This window comes from Psammomys obesus, unplaced genomic scaffold (genome assembly GCF_907164565.1).
Source record: "Psammomys obesus unplaced genomic scaffold, mPsaObe1.curated_primary_1811, whole genome shotgun sequence".
Classification (NCBI taxonomy): Eukaryota; Metazoa; Chordata; class Mammalia; order Rodentia; family Muridae; genus Psammomys; species Psammomys obesus.
Window position 1 is genome coordinate 1,891,679 of NW_026585685.1, and position 22,011 is coordinate 1,913,689.

Sequence of the window (22,011 nt, forward strand, 5' to 3'; positions counted from 1 at the left end):
GATGGGGAGGGTCTTATACATTCCCACTCCATAGCTTCAGAGCTACTGGCAACTGATGGCTGTTGGGGAGGGATGGTGTCAGCTTGCTTCATGTAGGCTTTGCTTTTTTTCTTTTTTTTTTTTTTTTTTGGTTTTCAAGACAGGGTTTCTCTGTGTAGCCTTGGCTGTCCTGGACTTACTTTGTAGACCAGGCAGGCCTCAAACTGTGTCACAGGGATCTGCCTGCCTCTGCCTCCCTTAGTGCTGGGGTTACCAACAGCAAATGCAGCAACAAAGACCACTAGCAGCAGGGGCGACAGCAACCTCCTTGAAGCATTCAGTGTAGCATTTCTCTCTATGAGTGTCTTGAAGCATCCTTTCTTTCTCTGCGCTCCTATTTATACCTTCTCACAGTCCGCACAAGGATGTTTTTTAGCTGGCAAAAACAATGTCCCCTCCCCTCCACACACAATGCAGTTTCCACCTGACAAAGATCACTCGCCCTCTCATGAGGCTGTTATCAGCTGTGGCTTCCCAAACCCCACTCTTGAGTTACAACAAAAACATACTTACATAAATAACCAAAACTTCCACTACAGCTTCAGGAATGCAACCTCTGATAGGCGGCCAGTGCCCCAGTGCACAGCCCTGTGAACACACTGTCAGTACTGAGGAGACTTGGGTTTAAAAAGAGTACATGAAGTTGGGAGGGAAAAGCTATGGTGGAGGATATGGTGTGAAATTCTCAAACATTTTAAAAAAGAAAATCAGGAGATTCCCCGATCTAATGTTATTTACCCTAACCAAGGCCACATCATCTTTCCTTCAGATTGTACCTCCAACAGGTTTACAGACACACCAAGAAGAAACATTTGGAAAGTTGCACAAGATAGCCTTTTTCTTCACAACACTTCCCTCCATGCTCTCCCAGCTAGAACTCACCTGCAGCAGGTAGTCCTTCGATGCTCTGAGGAAAAGGAGATGGGGTTTGGTGAACACATAGCATTATCTCTGTGACACTGTTGAACACATTTATTAGCCTACCAATGATAACACAATGTGGTGCAATGGTATAAATTAAATGATACAACAGTATTAAATGCAAATGACAACTAAAATTGATACACATTAAATAATACAAATACTATATAATAGAAATACTGTGATACCAAATACTAAATGACACAGTGATGACACTGAGTGCCACAGTCACACTCATGTTGGTATATTCCTAAATGAAAACAGTGATACACAGGCTAAATGACAGATATTAGATGATACAATGATAAGTACTCAATATCTGTTTATATGTGAAATATCTTGACCCTGAGCCTGCCTGGACCATCAGCCAACAATGTGGCAACATGGGGCTTTGAGGCTGTTTGACAGATAGGGTCTCACCATGTAATTCAGGTTGCCAAAGAACTCACTATGTTAAGTCAGGCAAACCTCAGTCAAGATCCTCTTGCCTTTGCCTCCAAAGTGCTGGGATTATAGGCATTTGTCACTGTGTGTGGATTGACTTGCTGAGCCTTACCAAAGCATTTGTACAGTTCTTCCAGACTTATCTTCCCAGACCATCAAACACCAAAGCTTTTGTTGGTTTGTTTTTGTTTTTCTAAGACATGATCTCACTCTGTAGCCCAGGCTGGCCTGGAATTTTCCCTGTAATATAAGCTGGCCTCTAACTCACAATCCTTCCTCAGCCTCTCGAGTGCTGGGAATTATAATTATGGACTCCATGACTGGCTTTCAAAGCACTTTTGTGGTTTGTTTTGACAGAGTCTGTAACTCAGGCTGGCCTGGAACCCTCCATCTTCTTGCCTCTTAAGTGCTGGGATTATAGGCATGTACCTCCTGCCAGGCTTAAATCTGAAATAACAACAAGCTGAATGACAAACGTGATTGACTAAACAGATGGCTAACATAGTGACCATCCTTTTCAGTCCTTGGCATAGAAGCATACCTCACTTCGAATAAGACCAAATCTAAGGCTCCAGGAGCAGGGAGAGAGCATCACTCCAGAGCCTAGTACACACCCGCACCAGCAGAGGAAGCTAGATGCCAAAGAGGATCTTCAGGTCAGCCAGTGTAAGCTTGGTGACAGAGCCTCCGGATCCCGAAAGAACCTGTTTGGCTAAATCTTTTTTTCTTTCTTGGAGCTGTAAGATCTTCTCTTCCACTGTCCCCTCACAGACAAACCTAAGCACAAATGATAATAAACATCAGAGTCCAAGGAGCTTACCGAAGCATGCATTCATGTCCCTTCAGTTTTAAAGAGGACTGTTTATGTTTCCCTGTGATTACCAGAGCCGAAAATCCATATAACTTCTATTACATATATCCATTTATAGTGATATACCTCAGACTTCCTTTCTTTTTGAAGTGAGGGTAACTACAGAAGGTATTTCTACCTAAAACAAATACAGAGGCCCAGCTTTTACCCAAACTTTATCTTGACAAGGTCAGAAGGCCTCAAAGGTCAAGCTTCTGAGAGTGTCTGTATGTGTTTAAGTGGAGAGTGTCTATCTTCTTAGCTAATCCATACCATAACCGGGCTATTCAAATTGAAGAAGTCCCCTACTGTCATTCAAGTACCAACTAAGTATGTATGTATTGATCTATACATATACCGTGTCCTATGGGAAATAACAGAATGTGCGTGTAACCAGGCTACAAAGACAATCTGTGTAGTGCAGTGAAGGCAGACTCTATTATGGCTAACTCAGTGTGTGGTAGGAAGATGACCTAGATGGGATGGCAGAGAGGGCACACATCCTAGGGAAATGAGAACATGTGCAAACTGGCTGAGCTTCAGAACATGGTATGTTTAACTGAAGATCATGCTGTCCAGTGAAGGCTCCTAGAGGCAGGAGTTCAGGAGGTGTGGGCCAAACCCTCAGTGGTTGTCCCGGACACGCCAAGACACTGAGAGTAAATCTACAGGAAGTGAGCCATGGAAGAAGGTCCCAGCAGGCCCGTCAGGAAGAGCCCTCTGCTGGCAGTGCAGAGGACAAGAATCAGCAGAGCTGGAAAGGGAGCTGGCAGTGAGGATGGAAGGAAAGGATGGCTAGCAGTCTAGAAAATACAACGGGAGGCCTTGGCGTGGGAGGAGGGAGAAGAGAGTATAGTTTCTGGCTGGGTGCTGTTCATACAGACAACACACACACATATACTGAGGCAGTAGGAAACAGATTTCAGATTGACATTTTTATCCTGGAGAGTATAATTATACTTGGCACACTCGGGCACTCAGTAAGTGTTCATTTTGGTGTCTGAATGTACAAAGGATGAATGAGGGTGGATGAGTACTTGCACACTTAGGTTTAGGTATTTGGCAGGGATCTATCTAGATATCCAGGTTGGTAGTTCAGGAGACAGTGGAACTAAAAATACAGGTTTGGGACTCACTGGAGTGATATAATTAAAGGAGGAAAATATGGAATGGCAGAGAAGAGAGCTAAAGACAGGAAAACTATCACTGAACTTGGCAAATTTTGGAGGTCTTTGGTGACCCTTGACAAGGGCAGCTTATAAGAAACGGGGTGGACAGCACTGGACCCAGTCATGCAACAGGCCCATGGCAAGAGGAGACTGCAGCTGTAAGACACGTCCTTTTGTTCCTCAAGGCATGAGGGACCCCATAGATGGGCACTCTGCAAAGTAACAGGTTGTGCGCTTCAAAGTCAATGCCAAAAATCAGAGAATGGGGCACTATGTGTCAGACTAAAGGATACAAAGTCATGACAACCAAATGCTACACAAGATGTGGGAGCTCCGGGTGTGAAGGACACCACTGTGCTTGGTCAGGCTAGTATTACAGTGATGTTAACATTCTGATGTTGGTCACTTTACACACACACAGACACCCCCCCCACCTCGACACCCCCACACAGAAACCTTCTTTTCTGTATGACAGAGATTATGCCATACTAAGAGTTAAAAAAGACAAGGGGAAGGGATAGACAGGGAGCAGGCTTTCACAGTTGCCTCCTTTTTGACCTGTGGCTTATCACCAATACGCTTGCTCTCTGGCACGACCAACAGGTTACCTCAGATTGCTTCTTCCCTTCCTGACTAGAGCTCCTCAGGTATGCCTGTGGACCATCATCAGTGCTGTGATCACTGAACAGCACCTATTCTATGCAAACACTCCTAGGAAAGGCTTTCACAAAGGAAGATGTGCAGAAGGGGCCTGGCGCCTTTGCTTACCTGTGTATGACAACATCCTTCTCCTGTCCTACTCGGTAAATCCGGTCACAAGCTTGGTCTTCAAGTGAGGGATTCCTGTTAGAGGGGAGGTATAACTCAGAAACACCAATGTCCTGACAACCATGGCCTACTGCCAGGTCTAGACCACAGTCTACTTTTGTATGTTTCTTTAACTAAAAATAGTCATTACATTTTCAAAGGGGCTTAAATACACACACACACACACACACACCAAAAGGATGTGCAACAGAGACCTATGTGCCCTGCAAAGCCTGAAATGCTTACAGATGTTCATCAAGCCTATTCTAGGAGGCACTGACCTGAAAGGCCCGTATCTTTTACCCACTACTGAGAATCTGAGACAGACTCCTAATGATTCTTACCACTGTCCTCAGTCAGTCCCTGTAAGGAACAGAAAGGAAACCTGGACACCCACCCAGCCTTTACTAGCTGGATGACCACAACAGATTACCTAACCACACCTTCCAGGCTTCAGAACCTCCTTGGAACCTAAGAGCTAGTTAAGAGTCTCAAATATTTCTTTCAACTTTTGTGTTCAGTGAAGTCAATTTGTTCCCATCCGTAGAAATTCTCATTCTCAACTCTAAACTAACCTCATCTTACCTCTTTAGAATCAGGATAGTATTTCTCCATCTCAAAACTGATGTAATGCCTAGTATATTTTTCTCACTTCTCTGTATGTGTTAGTAATCCTAAGTAAATCTACACACATTCTCCACAAGACTGAGCAAGCTGGCCTCTTTGTCTCAGCTGAGGCTGTGTGGAGAATCAGACATGTCATTCCAGAAACAGTGCCTGGTAAAAACAAAAAGTATGATGGTACAGGCCTGAAGTGCCAGCTCTTTACAGCACTGGGGCGGGAGGACCGCAAATGCCAGGCCTGCCTGGACACTACAAGTTCAAAGCCAGCTTGCATTACTAGTGAAACCCCATCTCAGGGTAAAGAGTAAGAAGGAAAGGCGGGATAAGTGTGCAAGGCCCTGGGCTCAGGCCACAGCACTGCAGAACAAGACAAAGCCGGTGGCAGCAGTCCCAGTTTGCCAGGTTGAGCATCAGAGACTGGCACTGTGAGACTCCACCTAGCAACATGTGACCTTGCCACCATTAGAATTAGAAACCCCTCTTCTTTCTCCTGGACTAAGGCTTCTAAGGTTGCGGCCTCCCTGATTCTTCAACAACTATGTCTGGAAAATGGTATGCCAGAGGCACCAACAAGAGCGATACAGCTCTTAGTCGTGAGAGGTACCTGTGCGCCTTGTTCTTATGGGGAAAATGATGCTAGATATTTTTAAAGAGTTAATAAAATCATGAACTACTTGAGGCCGTCATGAAATGTTCACTCAGCAGTCCTGGAGTGTCAGCCAGCCTTACACAGCACTTTGACAGGTGACGCACAATTTCTCCATGACATTCTAGAAAGGCACCCTCAGGCTGCGGCCCTGTTACCACTGCTCTCCCTGCTGTGCTGTGACAGGAAAATCCTGACATTACCAGTGCATGTCCAGAAGGAAAAGGTGGTTTCCTCCAGTCAGATTGAGTCCAACACCGCCAGCCAAGAGGGAAATTAGCATCACCTTTGAAAGGAAACAGAAAATTAGCTTTCACCCATTTGCTCTTTAAAACATCTGCCGTAGGCTGGGTCTTCTGTGCCCCAAAGCCAAGCGGCAAAGGCTTGGTCCCCGTCATGGTGCTAGGTCAGAGGTGGTGGAATCTTTATGGGGTTGGTACTATTGCTCTTCAGATCACTGGGAACTTCTACTTCCTTTGAAAGGTATAATGGGGCCTTGGCCCTTGACTCTTTCTTCTTTACTTCCTTGCTGATATGTGTGGTTGCTTCCTTCCATACATTCCCGCCATGATAGGCTCCCATGAGAAGCCCTAAAGCAGGGCTTGCTAACCATAGACTACTGACACCCCCCGAAACACAAGCCAAAAGCAGCCCTTTCCTTTGTCTTTATGGTGGGTACTTGTAGGGACAGAAAGAGGGCTACCCAGTGTCTTTCTGTCTCTAGTTCAAGAAAGTCAGGAAGCACAAGAAGCACGTTCCTTTCGAACCTCCTCCAGTGTAATGTTTTGAAACATTAAGATGCCATTTCTCATACCTCACCTTTAAAAGAAATCTCACATCTCACATGAGGGTCAGCCTCAAAAAAACAGTCTGCCAAAACATACGAACACTGTACTTCGGCTCCTGGCTGGCCAACTCTGTGTTAACCAAATTATGACTAGTCTTAAGACTAAGCCCCCAACCCCCAGCTGAAGTATCCTTCCTTCCATTCAGCTAGTGCTTCCTAAATCCCTCTTAGCTATGACACAGCCCTGTTCTCCCACATCTCATAAAAAGCAAGGCTTCCTCCTCTACAAAGATTCTTGCAATTCCAACTTGCTCTGTGGACCCTTCAGGTCAGTCGCTGTAAGTTATTCTCTTTAGAGCACTCGTGCATTTTGGTAAGGACCCTTAATGAATGTCTAAAAAATTATAAACATTTGGAAGGATCAAGACTGAGTATTTTTTAAGTTGAATTGCTACATTATGCTGCTCTGTAACTACGAACAGTTTGCTCCTTGGTTGCACAGGCCTGCTGTGCCTAGATTGTACCTGAGGCCCCCGGAAGTGGTTAAACGCCTCCACCAAGTCCATTCTCTCTTTGGGTTTGACAGAGCCATCGATGGTGGCATACGTCAGCTGGCGCTTCTTGAGGTGCAGTGCTACCACTTGTAGCATGCTGGTCCACTGGGAGACAATGACACTAGAGAGGAGGAAATGAAAGAAAGCAGAAACAGACACCAAAAGATTAAGCAGTCTCCTCTGCAGCGGGAACGCTGCTCCTGTCAAGATTAGTTACAAAATGCACACAGGACAAATGCCTGTTACCTGAAGAGCAAGATCATGCTGTGCTTCGAATAGTGTCCCCCAAAGACCTGTGTGTAAAGGCTTGATCCTCGGGTGGCAGTGTTGTGGGGAGCTGTGAATGGTTATGAGGTAGAGTCTGGGGGAGGCAGTCCTCTAAGGGGACTGCAGATCTCACCTCTTCCTGCCTTGACACGTGACTGCTTGTTTGGATGTGTACCCTGCTAATGCCATTTACTCCTTCAGCCTGAGCCAATGGGAGCCTCCAGAGCTCCCATTGAGGTACACACAACTTGTCTGCTTTCTAAGTGCCACCCGTGAGGCCTTTCACAGTAGTGACATGAAACTAATACAGGCGCACGATTTAAGGTCATGCTTAAGGTCATTTAAGTTCATGAGCTCTCTACTCAGAAGCTCCACTCTTACTTAGTGTCAGAGTCAGAAAAGAGGGACTGGCAAGGCTAAAGTAAAATAAAGTAAAATACAGCCCCAGCTGTATTTTGTCTGGGGTTCTAGCGGTCATCTAAAAACCCATGGTCCTGCAGAAAAGGGACACTAGCTAATCGTCCTGTGACCACCAGAACAGCTGCTAGGCTGTTCACCGCAAACATGTCTTAACCAGAGCTTGAGCAACTTTATAAGAAACCACTTCATACAGACAGACACATTTGTGTAATAAAGATGTTTCTGTGCATGTGTTTTACACGTGACAGCACAGCAAAGGACAAAACAAAGCCGCTCGACCCTAAGCCCCAGCTTGAGCAGCTCAGAAACAGCCCTGCGATGCTCCCTGTTTGAGTTATGGACTGTCACTTCCTGCTCCCCTCCCATGAGTCTCTCTTCTTTTACTGTTTCAGGTACCACCTTACCTAGATCCTCAGGGTGTGTGGTAAGCCAGGGATCCTGTTCAACGTAAACTATTCTAACTAGAAATTACAGGAATTTATACCATAACCTCAGAGCATTCTGCGGGGTGTGACTTTAGAGCATCACAAACATCAACTTCCCTTGCAGAAGGAGTGACATGATGCTTACCTCTTTTGGGACCCTGGGCCTTTTTGGATTGCCTCCAGTTCTGCCAGCAGAGAGGACACCTGGGAAAAGCCACATAACAGTGCAGTTTAAGCCATTTTCTTTCCTCTTCTCTCCCTAAATTACAGAAGCAATTTTCTGGACAGCCTGTGGCCTGGCTTGTCTACTCCCACTCCTACAGCCAGAAGGCCATTTCTTCAATGTAAGCTGGCTGCCCTCCTCCTCTCCGTGACTTTCCACTGAGGATAAAGCCCAAGCCTCTAAAATGACCTGTTGGGTCCACGCCGCTCGGCCCTCTGAGCTGGTCATGCCTCACTATGCTCTCCTCAAAGAACACATCAATCATACAGAAATCCTTTATTCAATAGGTCACATCTGTTCCCTCTATTTGAGAATATCATTTTCGGTGTCAGCTTAACGTCATGTTTTTTTTCAGAATTTTTTTTTTTTTTTTTTTTTACTAATTTTTAATTAAAATATAATTACATCACTTTCTCTTGGCCATTCTTTGCCTCAATCTCTCCCATGCACCCCCCTACTTCCTCTTAAATTGATGGCCTCTTTTTTAATCCTTGTTATATGCACACACGCAATTATGTAAGTCTAACCGACTTAGTCTGTTTAGTCTGGCTTGTGTATGTATGATTTCAGGCTAACTACTTTGAACTGTATAACTACTTAGGGGCCTCCTCCCTGGGAGAGGCTGCCTCATGTCTAAGCAGCAGTCTTTGGCTGCCTACAGTTCTTTGCTAGGGGTAGGACCCTGTGAGATTCCCACTTCCACGTTAGCAAGTCTATTTGGTATTGTCATTGTTCGGGACTTGGTTGGGTATATTGCTGGGGTATCATGGGTGTTACTTTTTGAAAGCCTCCCCAGCTCAGTGTGGGCTATGTGCCAACTGCACTGCGCTCCACTCTGTTTCTACTGTCACGGTTCTGATCATACTACACCGTCATCGCTTGGTAACCATCCTCTGCTTTCAGGATAGCAGATGCTCTGAACGCCATGCGTGTTTGGTTCCCTCCTGTACTCCAGTCCTCTACACCACTGCTGGAGGAGGGAAGGCTCTAGCCTGACACTCACAGAAGCAGAAGAGCTCTGCAGGCTTTAAGCTGTTCCCTGCTTACATGAAGCCTATCATGGTTTGAATCCACTCATAGGTTCATGTGGAGAGACCATGTGAACAAACATCAGCTGAGCACGAGGCAAGGACACAGCAACCAAGCTTTTCCTTCCAAGCTTTCCCTGGACAAACTGCAGGGGCTCACTCCCCGTTCCTAGCACTGGCAGCCCTGACTAGTAATCTGTGATAGAGAATCTACCTTAATGAGAGCTGTCCCAAGTCATTCTCCCAAAGCCCACCATGAAGGCTTAGGGTTCTTTGTGACAAAGTGAGGCTTTAAGACTAGAGGGGAATGCAACTCTGACCGTCTAACTCTGCTCTTACATGGCTCTTCCCATGAGCACAACTGAGGTATCCAACGCAGGAAAGAAGGTAATTCCGTCTCTCTGAGACAAAAGTACCTTGGTGCTCGTTCGTGTGTTGTCAAAAAGCTCCACCTTGAAGCTCGTGCCATTAAGGCTAACCGTGGGTGAGGGCTCTGAGACGTCGACTCTGGACAAGGTCAGAGCGCTGAGCTGTTCTTCCAGGGACAGGACGAGGCCTTCACTCTCCAGCTCTGTTGGGTCCAGGGCCTTGGAAATCATGAGAACGAATAAACATTAAGATCAGATCAAGTGTAAGAAGGAAGTCCCTTCGCCATCCCACAGAGGGGCCCTCCAGACCAGCCTCTCCTTGACTATAGAGGTGACAACAGACTAGAGCCTTCCCTCACCGACTTCAGTAGAGAAAGGTGGCAGCAGCACTGGCGAAGCCGCAGGAGCTGGGACAGGACGTGGACAGTGCTGGGTCTCTGTGAGTCTGCTGCAGCGGGGCGCCGGGGCACACTGGACCCGAACTCCTGAGCCACTTCCAAGAGACAAGACAAGCCCCAGGAGACAATGCAAGGGTTAAGACAGGAAACTGGGAACTGACTGAGGCTATTTAAACTTTTTTTGATCTGAGGTTCAATAATTTAGCTGTAACATACTTTAAAAGAAGGAAAACAAGAAACAAAAAACAGCTGGGCGCAGTAGTGCACACCTGTAATCCTAGCACTTGAGGAGGCAGAGGCACGAGGATCTCTATGAGTTTGAGGCCAGCCTGGTCTACAAAGTGAGTCCAGAACAGTCAAGGCACACAGAGAAACCCTGTCTCAAAAAAAGAAAAATAAAATAAAATAAAAACATTGGGGTTGGGATGGTATGTGTGCCAAGGTATTCATGTGGAGGTCAGAAGATGGCCTGCAGAGTCAGCCCTACCCTCCCTCCACTACACGGGGCCCAGGGATTGAACTCAGGTCATCAGGCTTGGTGCCAAGCACTGTCCCCAACTGAGACTTCTTGGCAGCCCTATAACATTCTTTTCTGAAGTCATGAAATACTAGGTTTTCTGTTGGCCTCTTTGTGTTTCCTAATGCAGATTTAGAAAGCAAAAAGAAGTCCTTATGGTTTCAGGTCAGTGTATTTCTCTCTGGCTCAACAGGCTTTGATAAAATGTGGTCTCCCTGATCTGGGGCCCGTAACCTGTCTGTTATTTTAATGGCTAAAACTCCCACTTTCAGCAGCTATACATACTTGAGTGTCCCCTGGCTTACCTCTACTGAATGGGTTATCAGGACTTCTTCCAGGGTGACTGCCTCTGCCTTCTTGCCTCCTTAGATAGGACTGGAGCGCTGACCTGTCTCAGATCAAAAAGGAAGCACACACGTTACAACCACTGCTCATAGTGGTTGCTGTTTAACTCCAGGTGGGGCCTGGGCAGGATAGAGAATGCACTGGCTAAATGATGTCCAGCTTACAGCAGACATGAGCCATAAGGAGAGCAATAATCAATTATTATTATTTACAAAACAAAAAATTTGAAGAGTGCAGAGTAAGTATAAAGTATAATCTTCTTGAAAAAAAAAAGTGCCACACAGAAAGGAGCAAACGGAGAATTCTGAGAACAAGAGTTCTGGAGAAAGTGCAAAGAACAAACAATATTAAAGATTACAAAGCTGCTTTTTATTTAAGCTCCAGTGAGATGATCAGTGGTGGGTCAAAGGTCAAAGAGAGTCATTATCCAATATAGCCCCCCCCCCAAAAAAAAAGCAGACAGATTCCACACCCTCCAATTTCTATGTAAAGAAGCCAATTAAAAGTAGGGTCAAAATTCTGCCTTCAGTGTGCATGAGAGTCAGAGATAAGAGAAGGAGAAGGGAGTGAGGAAAAAGGGAATTAAAAAGAAATAGAGTTTGGGGGTTCTCTGGAAAATAAAGATGTAATTTGTTAGTGTCGTATGTGAAACTTACGGAATCTAAGCCTAGACTCATCAAGCCGAGAAAGGAGAAGAAAGCACAAGAGAAGGTGCTTCTTCATGGCACACACCTTGACCTTGCAAGAAAGACATCATAAACAGCCCGCTCGTCCTCAGAAAGCTTTAAATGGTGCAGCTGACATCTTCGCAGGGGCAGTGGCACCTGGAGGAATGACAGGAGTCTGGTATGAAGCTCTGCAAACTGCTGAACACTTTCGAGCTATCCCCTTAGCACGCTGGCCCTCTGCACCAGGCCCCCACGGCCCTGGAAAGGACTGAGCTAACATAGCACCAGGGGCCACGCTAAGAGTCTCCTCAGAAGGAGGCCCCTCACTGAGAGGCTGATCCACCTGAGGTCCTGGCCACCTGCCCTCCCTGGCCTCCGGGGGAGAGGTAGAAATCTGGTTACCAAAGGTTTACCAGTGGAATCCAGTTGGTCTTTTGTTCTCCTCAGCAAAAGGCTCTTGGTTAAAATGCTTAACCGTTCTCCTCCTTTCATTGAACCATTGTCAACCTGACTCTTCCAAAGACTGAACTCATCAAATGGGGAACAGCGAAGAAACCTTTTTCAGGGCCAGGAAAAACATAGATCAGGAAAGGAGACATGGAAGAGGATGGGATAAATGTTCAGAGATGAAAACATGTCAGAACCGTTACCCCTATCATCCTAGCCCATCTGAAAATGAATTCCATAGCAATGTCTGCTACAGGCCAAAAGCACCCAAGTCAGTAAGGAAAATTAGATTGTAAAATCATGCATTTTACATGAGCACTGTAAAACAGTCACAACAGGACAAACAACGGACAGCTAGAATTTATTACTAAAGCATCAAAGTTAGCAAAGAAATCTCAAAGCCTTTTATGGCCTCACTTGAAAAAAGTTAGCATTTAAAAATTAGCCTTCTTTCTGTTTGCCTCAAATAAATTGCAACCCTGCCCCAGTCCCTGTACTTTAAAGCTAAGTAGCCTAAAACAGCCACTGAGCTGAAGAATAATGACCTTAGTTTCCTTTAATGCAAGCTGCTCTATATTTTTGTGTAAATATGAAATACTGGGATCAGCCTGTGAATTGATACTTTCTCATGAATATTCATTCTTTGCCTTTAAAGCTGGCTACCTGCCATACAAGCTAATCTGGACACACCACGTGTGTCCAGCTTCATCATGTGACATGAAATAATGATGATGGGTTACAAGCTAGGGGCGGGGCGCACATTAACATGACCCCAAAGAGCTTACTCACTTCATCAGTGAATACATATCCAGCAGGTTGTTCTGAATGGGGGTTCCAGTGACAGCCCACCGGGACTGCGCCTGTAGCTTACACACAGCAATGGATGCCTGCACTCGAGGGTTCTTCACATTATGAGCTTCATCCAATATGATTCGAGCCCAGACTACTTGAAGCAAAGGTGCCGAGATGCCCTACAAGGAACAAAGTGATATCCAACACCAGTATGGGAACATGGCCGTGTCCTCAAGGAGGTGAGGGGACATGAACATAAGTACTGAGGACCTGCCCTGACCCCTGTAATCTGCTTAGGCCCTTCCACTGAACTACATTCAGAAACCAAGGGCAGAACCTCTCAACAAGTTCAAATAAATGGCCACTTAACAGTCTGTCTCTGGACTTAATGTACCTAACGGTAAAATGCTTTGCAATCTGAGTTTTCATTTGTTCTGTCAACCCACATTCAGCAGCAATATTAACAATGTTTGGCCAGGAATACAGTAGGCATAAGGTTGAAAATTCATTCAGTAAAATATTTACTAAATGTCTTAAACCTTACTACACACACACATACACACACACAAAAAAAAAACAAACCTTACTACACATCTGTTTTTAGTTATAAGATGCTCAGTCAAAAACATAAGGCCAGTTCACACCCTCAAAGAGTGCAAACTCTAGCAAGAGAGAAAAATGTAATCAGAGGATGAAGGCCAACAAACTTATACAACAAAGCCTATAAGACAGCTACCCAAGTCTCTGCCTATAAAGAAAGAATACCTGAAGGTTATTTTTTAGCCTCTGGCCCATCTGTAGCCCTATTATTTGCAAGGCTCTTTCCTTGGAGGCAGAGGAAAGGCAGACAGTAACAGGTTAATGCATACAAAACAAAAATTACAAGAGAGTATACCCCACACAAAGATGCAAAGAGTGAGCAGACTCTTCTGCATTCATGTGTGATTACTGCTACCACAAACACAGTGTACGTTTCTTTAGTGCTAAAACACATAGCTGAACTCTGTGCCAAGAACTGATTTACCACTGGGATACGAAAGAGCAGTGGGAAGAAGGCTTCATTTCCACAGGTGGAGTATCCGGAACCATCTTCTCCTTGCAGGAAGACACCTTTGCCATCTCTCCCATTAGACTATGTGTGGCTCTACCTGCCCTCCGGGGCATCCCTAAGCCTCACCTCCACACTGAGGTTTGCTCCTGGGATCTCTCCCTCTTGCTTTGTTGTGGGAATCTCCTTGGCCAGAAGGCTATAAGTAGTAATCACGATGTCATACGTAGAAAGTCTGCGGGGATACCATATGAAGCAAACAGTAAGCAATTCCTCCTGGAGCCTGCCAGAGGCTCAGGTGACTTCTTTATAAAAAGGCATAGGGAGCTGGGGAGAAAGAACAGCTCAGTGGTTGGGTGTCTGCCTAGTCTGCTCAAGGTTCTGGGTTCAACTCCCAGTACTGTGAAAACAAAACAGATTGTATGGAGGGAAGGAAAGACAGCAGAATTGACACGGACTAATTATGTCCTTGGTAGATACATGTGTTCTCTCTATGTCTCTTTCCTGTATATGTGTGTGTGTGTGTGTGTGTGTGTGTGTGTGTGTGTGTGTGTGTGATATGAGAGGTGGATTCCCTATCTCTTACCAATGTGATCATTTGTACTATAGTCTGTTCACAATAGCCAGCCATATGGGGAGTCAGAAAAGAAAATCTCTAGCTGTAGTCATACTAGGTTTGCTATGACCTGATCAGAACACAAAGTAGGACATGGCTGGAAGCTGATATTTAATGACTTGAAGTGGGTGATGCTCAACTCTCAAAAAAGAAAGGAAGGAAGGAAGGAGGGAAGGTAGGAAGGAAGGAAGGAAGGAAGGAAGGAAGGAAGGAAGGAAGGAAGGAAAGAAACCTTCAAAGCACTTTCAACCCCATGCCAAAGGTACCTTCCTGCTACCACTTCACAATAGATTTGTGGAAAACCCATCAACTTACATGTAGTAAGCTTTCAGCTCACCTTTTTTATTTACACACAAAGATTCTTATTAAAGACACAGATTTTATTCGAATAGATTTAGTTTCGTGTCCCTAAGAGACAACAATAAATCATTTTGGTAAAACGATACACCTAGTTCCAAGCGGCAGTTCCACCTGCAACCGCAGCATCAAATGTAAGTGAGTGGTGCCTTCTGAGTGACAAGCCTGTTCTGTTCAAAGTGTACATCGAGTGAGCTCCAACTGTTCCCAAGTAAGCATGCAGAGCTCAGGCTGCAGCCCTGCCTCTACTGCACTGAGTATGAGAGCACCCATACAATGTGTTGTCTGCCTTGAAAGATGGCTCAGGGTGAAGAGCACTTGCTGCTCTCACTGAGGACTAGGGCTTGGTATCCAGCACACTGCATGGCTCACAACTACTTGTATCCCCAGTTCCAGGGGATCTGGTGCCCTCTGCTGGCCCTGCATGCATGTGGCATGCATATGTCCCACTCATACACATTAAATATATCTTTAAAATTAAAAAATAAATAAACCCTGAAAAAATACATACTAAAAATCAAAAGCCACCAATCTGGTAACTGACTGCTGTTCTGTGGCCACAAAGTACCCAGTAGCAAAGGCTGGAGAGAACATCAATGCAGAAGGAACAATGCTCCTGTCCCAAGTATTTGCCTCAGATCCTCTTATCCCAATCAAAAACACACAACAGTTCTTTTAAATTAACAGGCAGGTCTAGATGAAGCTCAGTGGTGGGGTGCTTACCCAGAATGCTCAAGGTATTAAATCCCTACCACTGAAAAGGAAAAAAAAAAAAAATGCTTTGAAGAACCAAAAGTAAACACTGCCACCTGGGGTCCATCTTTTCTCCCTCCCAAGCATCCCCTTTCAAGAATTTTCAGTTAAGTCTAAAAATTCTGCATTTAAAACTCTCTCCCATGTAAACTTATTGAATAGTCTGTATATGAAAATACAGCCATACACACCCACACTCCCACACAGCCTACAGCAGGTAAAGGACAGAATGCTACCAAGAGGACGTCTAAGAGTGGTTGCTTCCTTTCCCACTCAGGGAAGATGAGGTCTAGATTCAGGCCTTCAAGGCCCAGGAGAGACCATGACATTCCCTCATTCTCCAGGGTTTAGCAGGGAAGATGGCTGCCACCTAGCAAGCACGTCAGGGGTTGCAAGCTCTCCCCACCCCACCCCCCATTGCAGCTCTGGCTCAAGAGAGTGGCCAGCCCGTGGCAAAGTGAAACCACTAAGCCCTGAGTCGTGCTGAGGGCAAGCTGTCCAAGAGTGAGATTGAGACCGGCCTCAGTCTCCACATATAGGGCTAGCGCTGGCAGAGAGAAGAACCGGGCAAGCAGACAGGCAAAAGGGCTCCTTAGGTGGGATGCAGACCTGTCAAAGCACTTCAGACTTACACTTTGGGGTGCCGATTCCGGTTTGGCCCGTGGTAGAGGCAGATTCTGAGTCTGTTGCTGCTCACACGTTTCTCTACCTCATTCTTCCAGTGATGGATCAGGGAGGCGGGGCAGACAATTAGTGTTCCATTGGAAGTGAAGACAGAGGAGTCTGGAGGGACAGATCAATACCTAGTTATGTTCACTGAACAGCCTTGAGCCTTAACTTTCTCTTGACTGACTTTACCCCTTCAGTCAGTATGCTTAACTGGTGTTTTATTTCTACAATAAGCAAGTAGAACAGGAAATGGAAGAGATGGTCTTTTAAACCAAACAATTATTTACTTTAGAATGAGCTAAAGAAAGGACAGTAGGCAGTGTGTGACCTGGTCTAAAAAGCAATGCTCTCTCACAGTGGCCAGCAGTGGAAAGAGGCCCTTTCCTAAGGCCTCCTGAGAGGATTCACTTGAGGGAGTTATTGTTTCGTTTGTTTTCTCTATGACAACCATAATGTACTGCCACATTAAAATATAAATACAAATTACTGTGTGTTAAATAGAGCCCTTATGTAAGGAGAAAAAGCCTTTTCCAAGATAAGCAAATGTAATTTGAAACACAGTAGTGACACAGTACTAACTTAGTACCATCACTCCTCATCTCCGTGTGTGTGTGTGTGTGTGTGTGTGTGTGTGTGTGTGCTGCTCCATGCTGTGTGAAGGGTCCAGCTGCAACAGTGCTTACCAGGAGCCCTGAGAGTGAACCACATGCTTCTCCCCATATAAGCAAAGCACGACTTATGCTCACGTTCACAGTAATTCACACAGTATTTACAGATAACATATAGCATCGTGAAATATGCATGAAGCTATATTTTTAAAGCAAATTAAGAAATAAGTTGAATATGCACCTTTTAAAAAGTATATTAATTTGGATCTATGTGGGAGTTTATCCCCAACATGAACGGAAAATGCTAATTACTAACTATTCAAGAGCTTACCTACCTCCTTTAAAACTTTTAAACTTTAAAACTTTTTAAATCCCAAATCAAGGTAAGTTTAAATAAAAGGGAAAGAAATAAATGGCACACTCAGCATAAGAAATCACACAGGAAAAGTGGTCAATACTGGTTTTATAAGATTAGTTAGATGGCACCACAGATCTCCTTCCATAGCCAGCTGCCTCTGCTGGCTCAGATAAGGTTGGCAATGGGAGAAGGCGCGTCCACCTACCATCCTTGGAGAGCCAGGTCACAGGCATGCTTCTGTCCTTCTCCTTGCTTTTCTGCTGATTCTTCTTGGTTAGGATGAGTGCGATCATTGTCAGAGTTTTTCCTAAGCCCATGTCATCCGCTGGAAATAAGACACAAAGGACCACCATGACTTCAGGACTCCTCCTTATCTCTAGCTGCTCCCCACCCAGGGGGGTCTTTGTTTTTGTAAAGACGCTCTCTTGCTATCTGCACGGAGATGGAGGTCAGATACTCAGCATATAACAGATCTTACTCTTTCTGAGTTTATCTGACTGTGGCTCGGCTGACTCCTTTGCAGTTTCAGGATGGTGCCTGGTCTTTCTGTTATTCCCCCAAGCAAAACTGTCTACTAACAGATCCTATCACCTGCTCTCCTGAGGATGCCACAGTTCCAGCACTTCATGCACTTCCTTTCTCCAAAGGCCGTAACGGAACACTTCGTCATATATAGTCGTATGCCTGTGTGCATGTGTACATGTGTGTGTGTGTACATGCACACACGCATCACATGCCAAGGCACACGTGTGGGGTCAGTTCTACCTTTTTTTTTTAATATTTATTTATTACACATACTGTCTGCATGTGTGCCTGCACATCAGAAGAGGGCACCAGGTCTCATTACAGATGGTGAGCCACGATGTGGTTTCTGGGAATTGAACTCAGGACCTCTGGAAGAGCCACCAGGAGTGCTCTTAACCTCTGAGCCATCTCTCCAGCCCTCTCCTTCCATTAAAGATCAAACTCGGGTTACCAGGCTTTTACAAGTGTTTGCTTGCTGAGCCAGCTCACTGGCCCTGACACTTCTTGAGCTGTGCACAGTCCCTGCGCTAGCCATTGAGTTTGCTTAACGTACTTTTCATTCCATATGTGAAACTCATCAGGTTCACTCATTAGGCTCCTGTAATCATTCAAAATAGCCACTGTGGGAGCCAGGCGCAGGCACGGCAGTGCATGCCTGTAATCCCAGCACTCGGGGAGGCAGAGGCAGGCAGATCTTTGTGAGTTTGAGGCCAGCCTGGTCTACAAAGTGAGTCCAGGACTATCAAGCCTACACAATGAAACCCTGTCTCAAAAAACAAAACAAAAGATAACCACTGTGATCCAGCAGAAGTAAAATGTGCTTGCATGAGCTATGATTCACATTCTGTCCCTGCCACAGGGCGGGGGTCAAAATGGGCAGCGGCATAGCTACTTCTGGTAGCCCTGCGCCCATCAGGCCTTGGCTAGTCTTTGGAAGTGACATGTAAGGAGGGCTCTCTCATTTCAGAACTGTGCACACCATTAGTATAGACAATACTGTTCTAGGTCAGACATTGCCTTTCCTTCTGGAGGATGGAATCATGGTGTCCACCAGGATGAAAATGCCTATGTTACAGGCTCCTAGAAAACTCCCTGGGCACTGAGTTTCCAAAATGCTTCTCTGGTTGGAAACATCGTCCAAATTCCTACTAGGATGATGACCCATGTGACTCCACTAGGGGAAGACTTCAGAAGAGCACTCCCAGGATTTTGTCCTGTGAGCCGCTGCTGATTTTGATCTGTGTAAGACATGGCCATGGGATGGGCTGAGTGTTGTAGGTCCTACTACAAATCTCGAAGCAGATGGAGCTGTCATTGGGGGCCTTAGCTTCTTTGAACACTCAGAGCAACGTCACGATCAGTTTGTAATTGTGGCTCTGGACTGTGTTCCTGGAAGGCTGGGCCCCTGTCTCATGTTCCACAGCTTCTAGAGGTTGTGGGGACCTGAAGGGAACAAACCCCTGGCTTAGTCAGAGGCAGTTTCTGATGTTGGCTGCCAATGCCTCCTTTGGTATGCTATGAATTTTTAACCAAGCTCTTAGCACTTCTACACTTTAGTTTTCCATCTGAAAAATGGACGCATCCTCCTCGTGACATTGTGACAGCATCAAATGAAACACCGCAGCACAGTTAACATAGTGCCTGAGCACCTCATAACTGTCAGCTCTTATCATAATAACAAACTTACCCAGAATCCCTCCTTGTGGCTTCTGACTTTCCCGCCACAGTAACCAGGCTAATGCTTGTTTTTGGTGCAGTAGCAAAGGGACCTGACAAAAATAAGTCAAAGATCAGAATGAATTCCTAACAAGAGGCCATGTGGGACCCCGGCTTCACTCTATTGCTCCTTTGTACAGGTGAGCTGTTATCATGAGCTGCTGGCTTCGCCTGTCTGCTTTGCTGAAGCCTTCACTGTGGCTAATGTTCAGCATCTCTGTTAGGATGCTCCTGGTCATGTCTCCACCCCCACTAAAAGTTCTTATTTGTCTTCTCAATTAGAAGTCAGGCTTTAATGCTTGCAAGCACACTTCTGATGGTCCCTTGGCTTTTCCTAGCCTTTCTGTTCTTCTTCATGATCCTTATATTTTACTGTCCTCTCTACCCAGCAGCCCAGTCTCCATTGCTAATCACAAGCTACACTAGCCCTTTAACTAGTGACTTCCTCCCAGGTCTTCTGTGTTCCAGTTTACCCTGTGCTCCGGGAGAGAACAAACTTTCACAACATTCATAAAGTCACAAGTGAACAGGGCATGTTGAACCACTCAAACCTAGGTCTCCAGGCTGTATGGCAAGGGACCCGCCCCCCTCAGGAGCATGACCTGCTCCTCCCAGCTCAGGCAGTCATGACACCCACCCAACATCAACACTAACCTCTGTCTCTGCCCTCACTGTCCTGTGTTGTATTTATCCTCGATGTTCTCTAAAGAGCTGCATTTGTTTTGTTATTTTTAAGGTATAAAAGTACTTACTGACACAGATGTTTTCCTTGAGTTCCCTAGGAACTTTATATGGCCTATGACACACTGTAAGGTGCTCTTTTATTTTATTTTATTTTTACCTTTTCTTTAAGGTTTTTCAGGACAGAGGTACTTTGTGTAGCCCTGGCTGTCCTGGAACTGGCTCTGTAGACCAGGCTGGCCTTGAACTCACAGAGATCCACCTGTCTGCCTCCCAAGGGCTGAGAGTAAAGGCGTGCACCAGCACCGCCTGGCAGCATGGCGCTCTTTACCTTTGCCTGATGGTCACGTTCGTTTTATATATCTCCATCCCCAGTAGCTCATTACAAATAACAATGGGTTCACTGTGCTCTCTCCAGGGTGCCGGGTACTCTACATTGTTAGTCTTCCTGGCTCACCTTCAGGCCAGCTGGGTCTTCTGCCACTGCTGTTTCACCGGGACAAGACTCCAGCGACCGATGCAGCTCATCAATTGCTTCACTTGTGATTCTCCACACATTATAAAGGCGATGTTGGTTTGTGTGGCCTGAGAATAGACAAGTGTTACCCAGAGATGCTACAAGTGCCATGTCCTGAGGGCTAGGGATGTAATATAGTTGGTATAGTGCTTGCCTCACATATACGGGTTTAATCCCCAGTACCATACAAATTAGAATACAAGAGCCCCCCTCTCTCAAATTCAAAACAGCAAGACAAGTACTATATTATGGTGTTGGCTTAAGCCTCAAAAATGTAATTATTTGACAAATGATTGATCTGTATTGAGTAAAATTTCCTACCATAAGGCCCTACTGGTCTCCCAGGCTTTTCTGCTCCTACTCTGTTTACTTAACAACATGAACAACTAACAATTTAGAAAAAAAAACAATCTATAATGTTTTTCTAGAGCAGAAGATCAAGCTCAAAGCCTTGAATGACAGGTAAGCACTATCACTGAGCTACAACTCCAGCAAGGCCCTCGGTATTTCTGATCTTTTTTTTTTTCAGTTCTGAAAAGCAGTGGCCGATACGGTCGCGCTGTGTAGTAATTCTGGAAGCAAAGATTTCTGAATTCAAAGAAAAGCCAGTGAGAGTAAAAGCCATGCATGAAATCACCTGCGAGGACAGAGGGCTGAGCTGAGGTACAGGCCACCAACTGGCTATGTGTCATACTGTACCGTTGGCCCTTTCATGCCACACACAAGCCTCCCAAGCTGTTCGCAATTCTAGGGGAAAAGCATTCTGAGTACAAGGTTTCTAGACAACAGAAAACTTTAAGTTTTAAAATGCCTTAAAACTGTCTTAAAAGAATTCTCTCCAAGACTTATCACATGCTCTCCTATCTTCATAACCTGCTATAATTTGATGTTTCCTGAGGTGACTTCATCACTATGAAGTAATGGAATAAAGTCGTAACATACGCAATGGTCCCAAAGGGCTTGCTGAGTAGACAAGACTGCCAAGCTATGTGACCAAGTGTTTTCTCAATGCCCTTTTAGAGTGCCCTAAATTCAAATGTCACCCCATCTACTCAATACTCCCTGTCAAGGCTGCCCATCAATGTTTTACAGCTCCAACAGTTCTCAGTGGGCGAGACTGCCATTGCTTTCCTAATTTCTGCCAGGCCACTTCAACACCAATCTCCTGACTGCAAACCAAGTCATCAGAGAGCACACCTAAGTGTATCTGGGAGCTGGGTGTGGTGGTACACACTTTTAGTCCCAGTACTTGGGAGACAGAGGAAGGCGGATGTCTATGAGTTCGAGGCCAACGTGGTTTACAAAGCAAGTTCCAGGCCAGGCAGGGATACACAATGAGACCCCGCTTCAAAAAAATAAAAACAAAGCAGAATAACCTAAAAAAACGAAAAACAAACTCTGTGATTTGCAACGTTGTCTGGAAA

At 45.4% G+C, this 22,011-nt stretch overlaps 1 protein-coding gene across 3 annotated transcripts in view; it reads right to left on the reverse strand.

The window, feature by feature from the left end:
• The window catches only part of Ttf2 (transcription termination factor 2), a 35,133-nt gene that overhangs the window by 4,361 nt on the left and 8,761 nt on the right, over positions 1-22,011 (reverse strand). For 2 of the 3 annotated variants that reach the window (XR_008722652.1, XM_055628417.1), the window contains exons 8-24: positions 20,528-20,655; positions 19,361-19,442; positions 17,354-17,473; positions 16,146-16,296; positions 13,917-14,022; positions 12,737-12,918; positions 11,903-12,056; positions 11,565-11,656; positions 10,793-10,875; positions 9,932-10,065; positions 9,621-9,791; positions 8,099-8,157; positions 6,812-6,962; positions 5,704-5,786; positions 4,192-4,266; positions 2,019-2,181; positions 922-946 (exon numbers count right to left, since the gene is read on the reverse strand). Coding sequence is in view for 2 of the 3 variants with exons in the window: in XM_055628417.1 (XP_055484392.1) it covers positions 2,037-2,181; positions 4,192-4,266; positions 5,704-5,786; positions 6,812-6,962; positions 8,099-8,157; positions 9,621-9,791; positions 9,932-10,065; positions 10,793-10,875; positions 11,565-11,656; positions 11,903-12,056; positions 12,737-12,918; positions 13,917-14,022; positions 16,146-16,296; positions 17,354-17,473; positions 19,361-19,442; positions 20,528-20,655 (1,916 nt within the window). In the remaining variant the exon portion in view is untranslated. Of the gene's footprint in view, positions 1-921; positions 947-998; positions 2,182-4,191; positions 4,267-5,703; positions 5,787-6,811; positions 6,963-8,098; positions 8,158-9,620; positions 9,792-9,931; positions 10,066-10,792; positions 10,876-11,564; positions 11,657-11,902; positions 12,057-12,736; positions 12,919-13,916; positions 14,023-16,145; positions 16,297-17,353; positions 17,474-19,360; positions 19,443-20,527; positions 20,656-22,011 lie in introns of those variants that run through there. The other variant, XM_055628405.1, reaches the window with a different exon arrangement.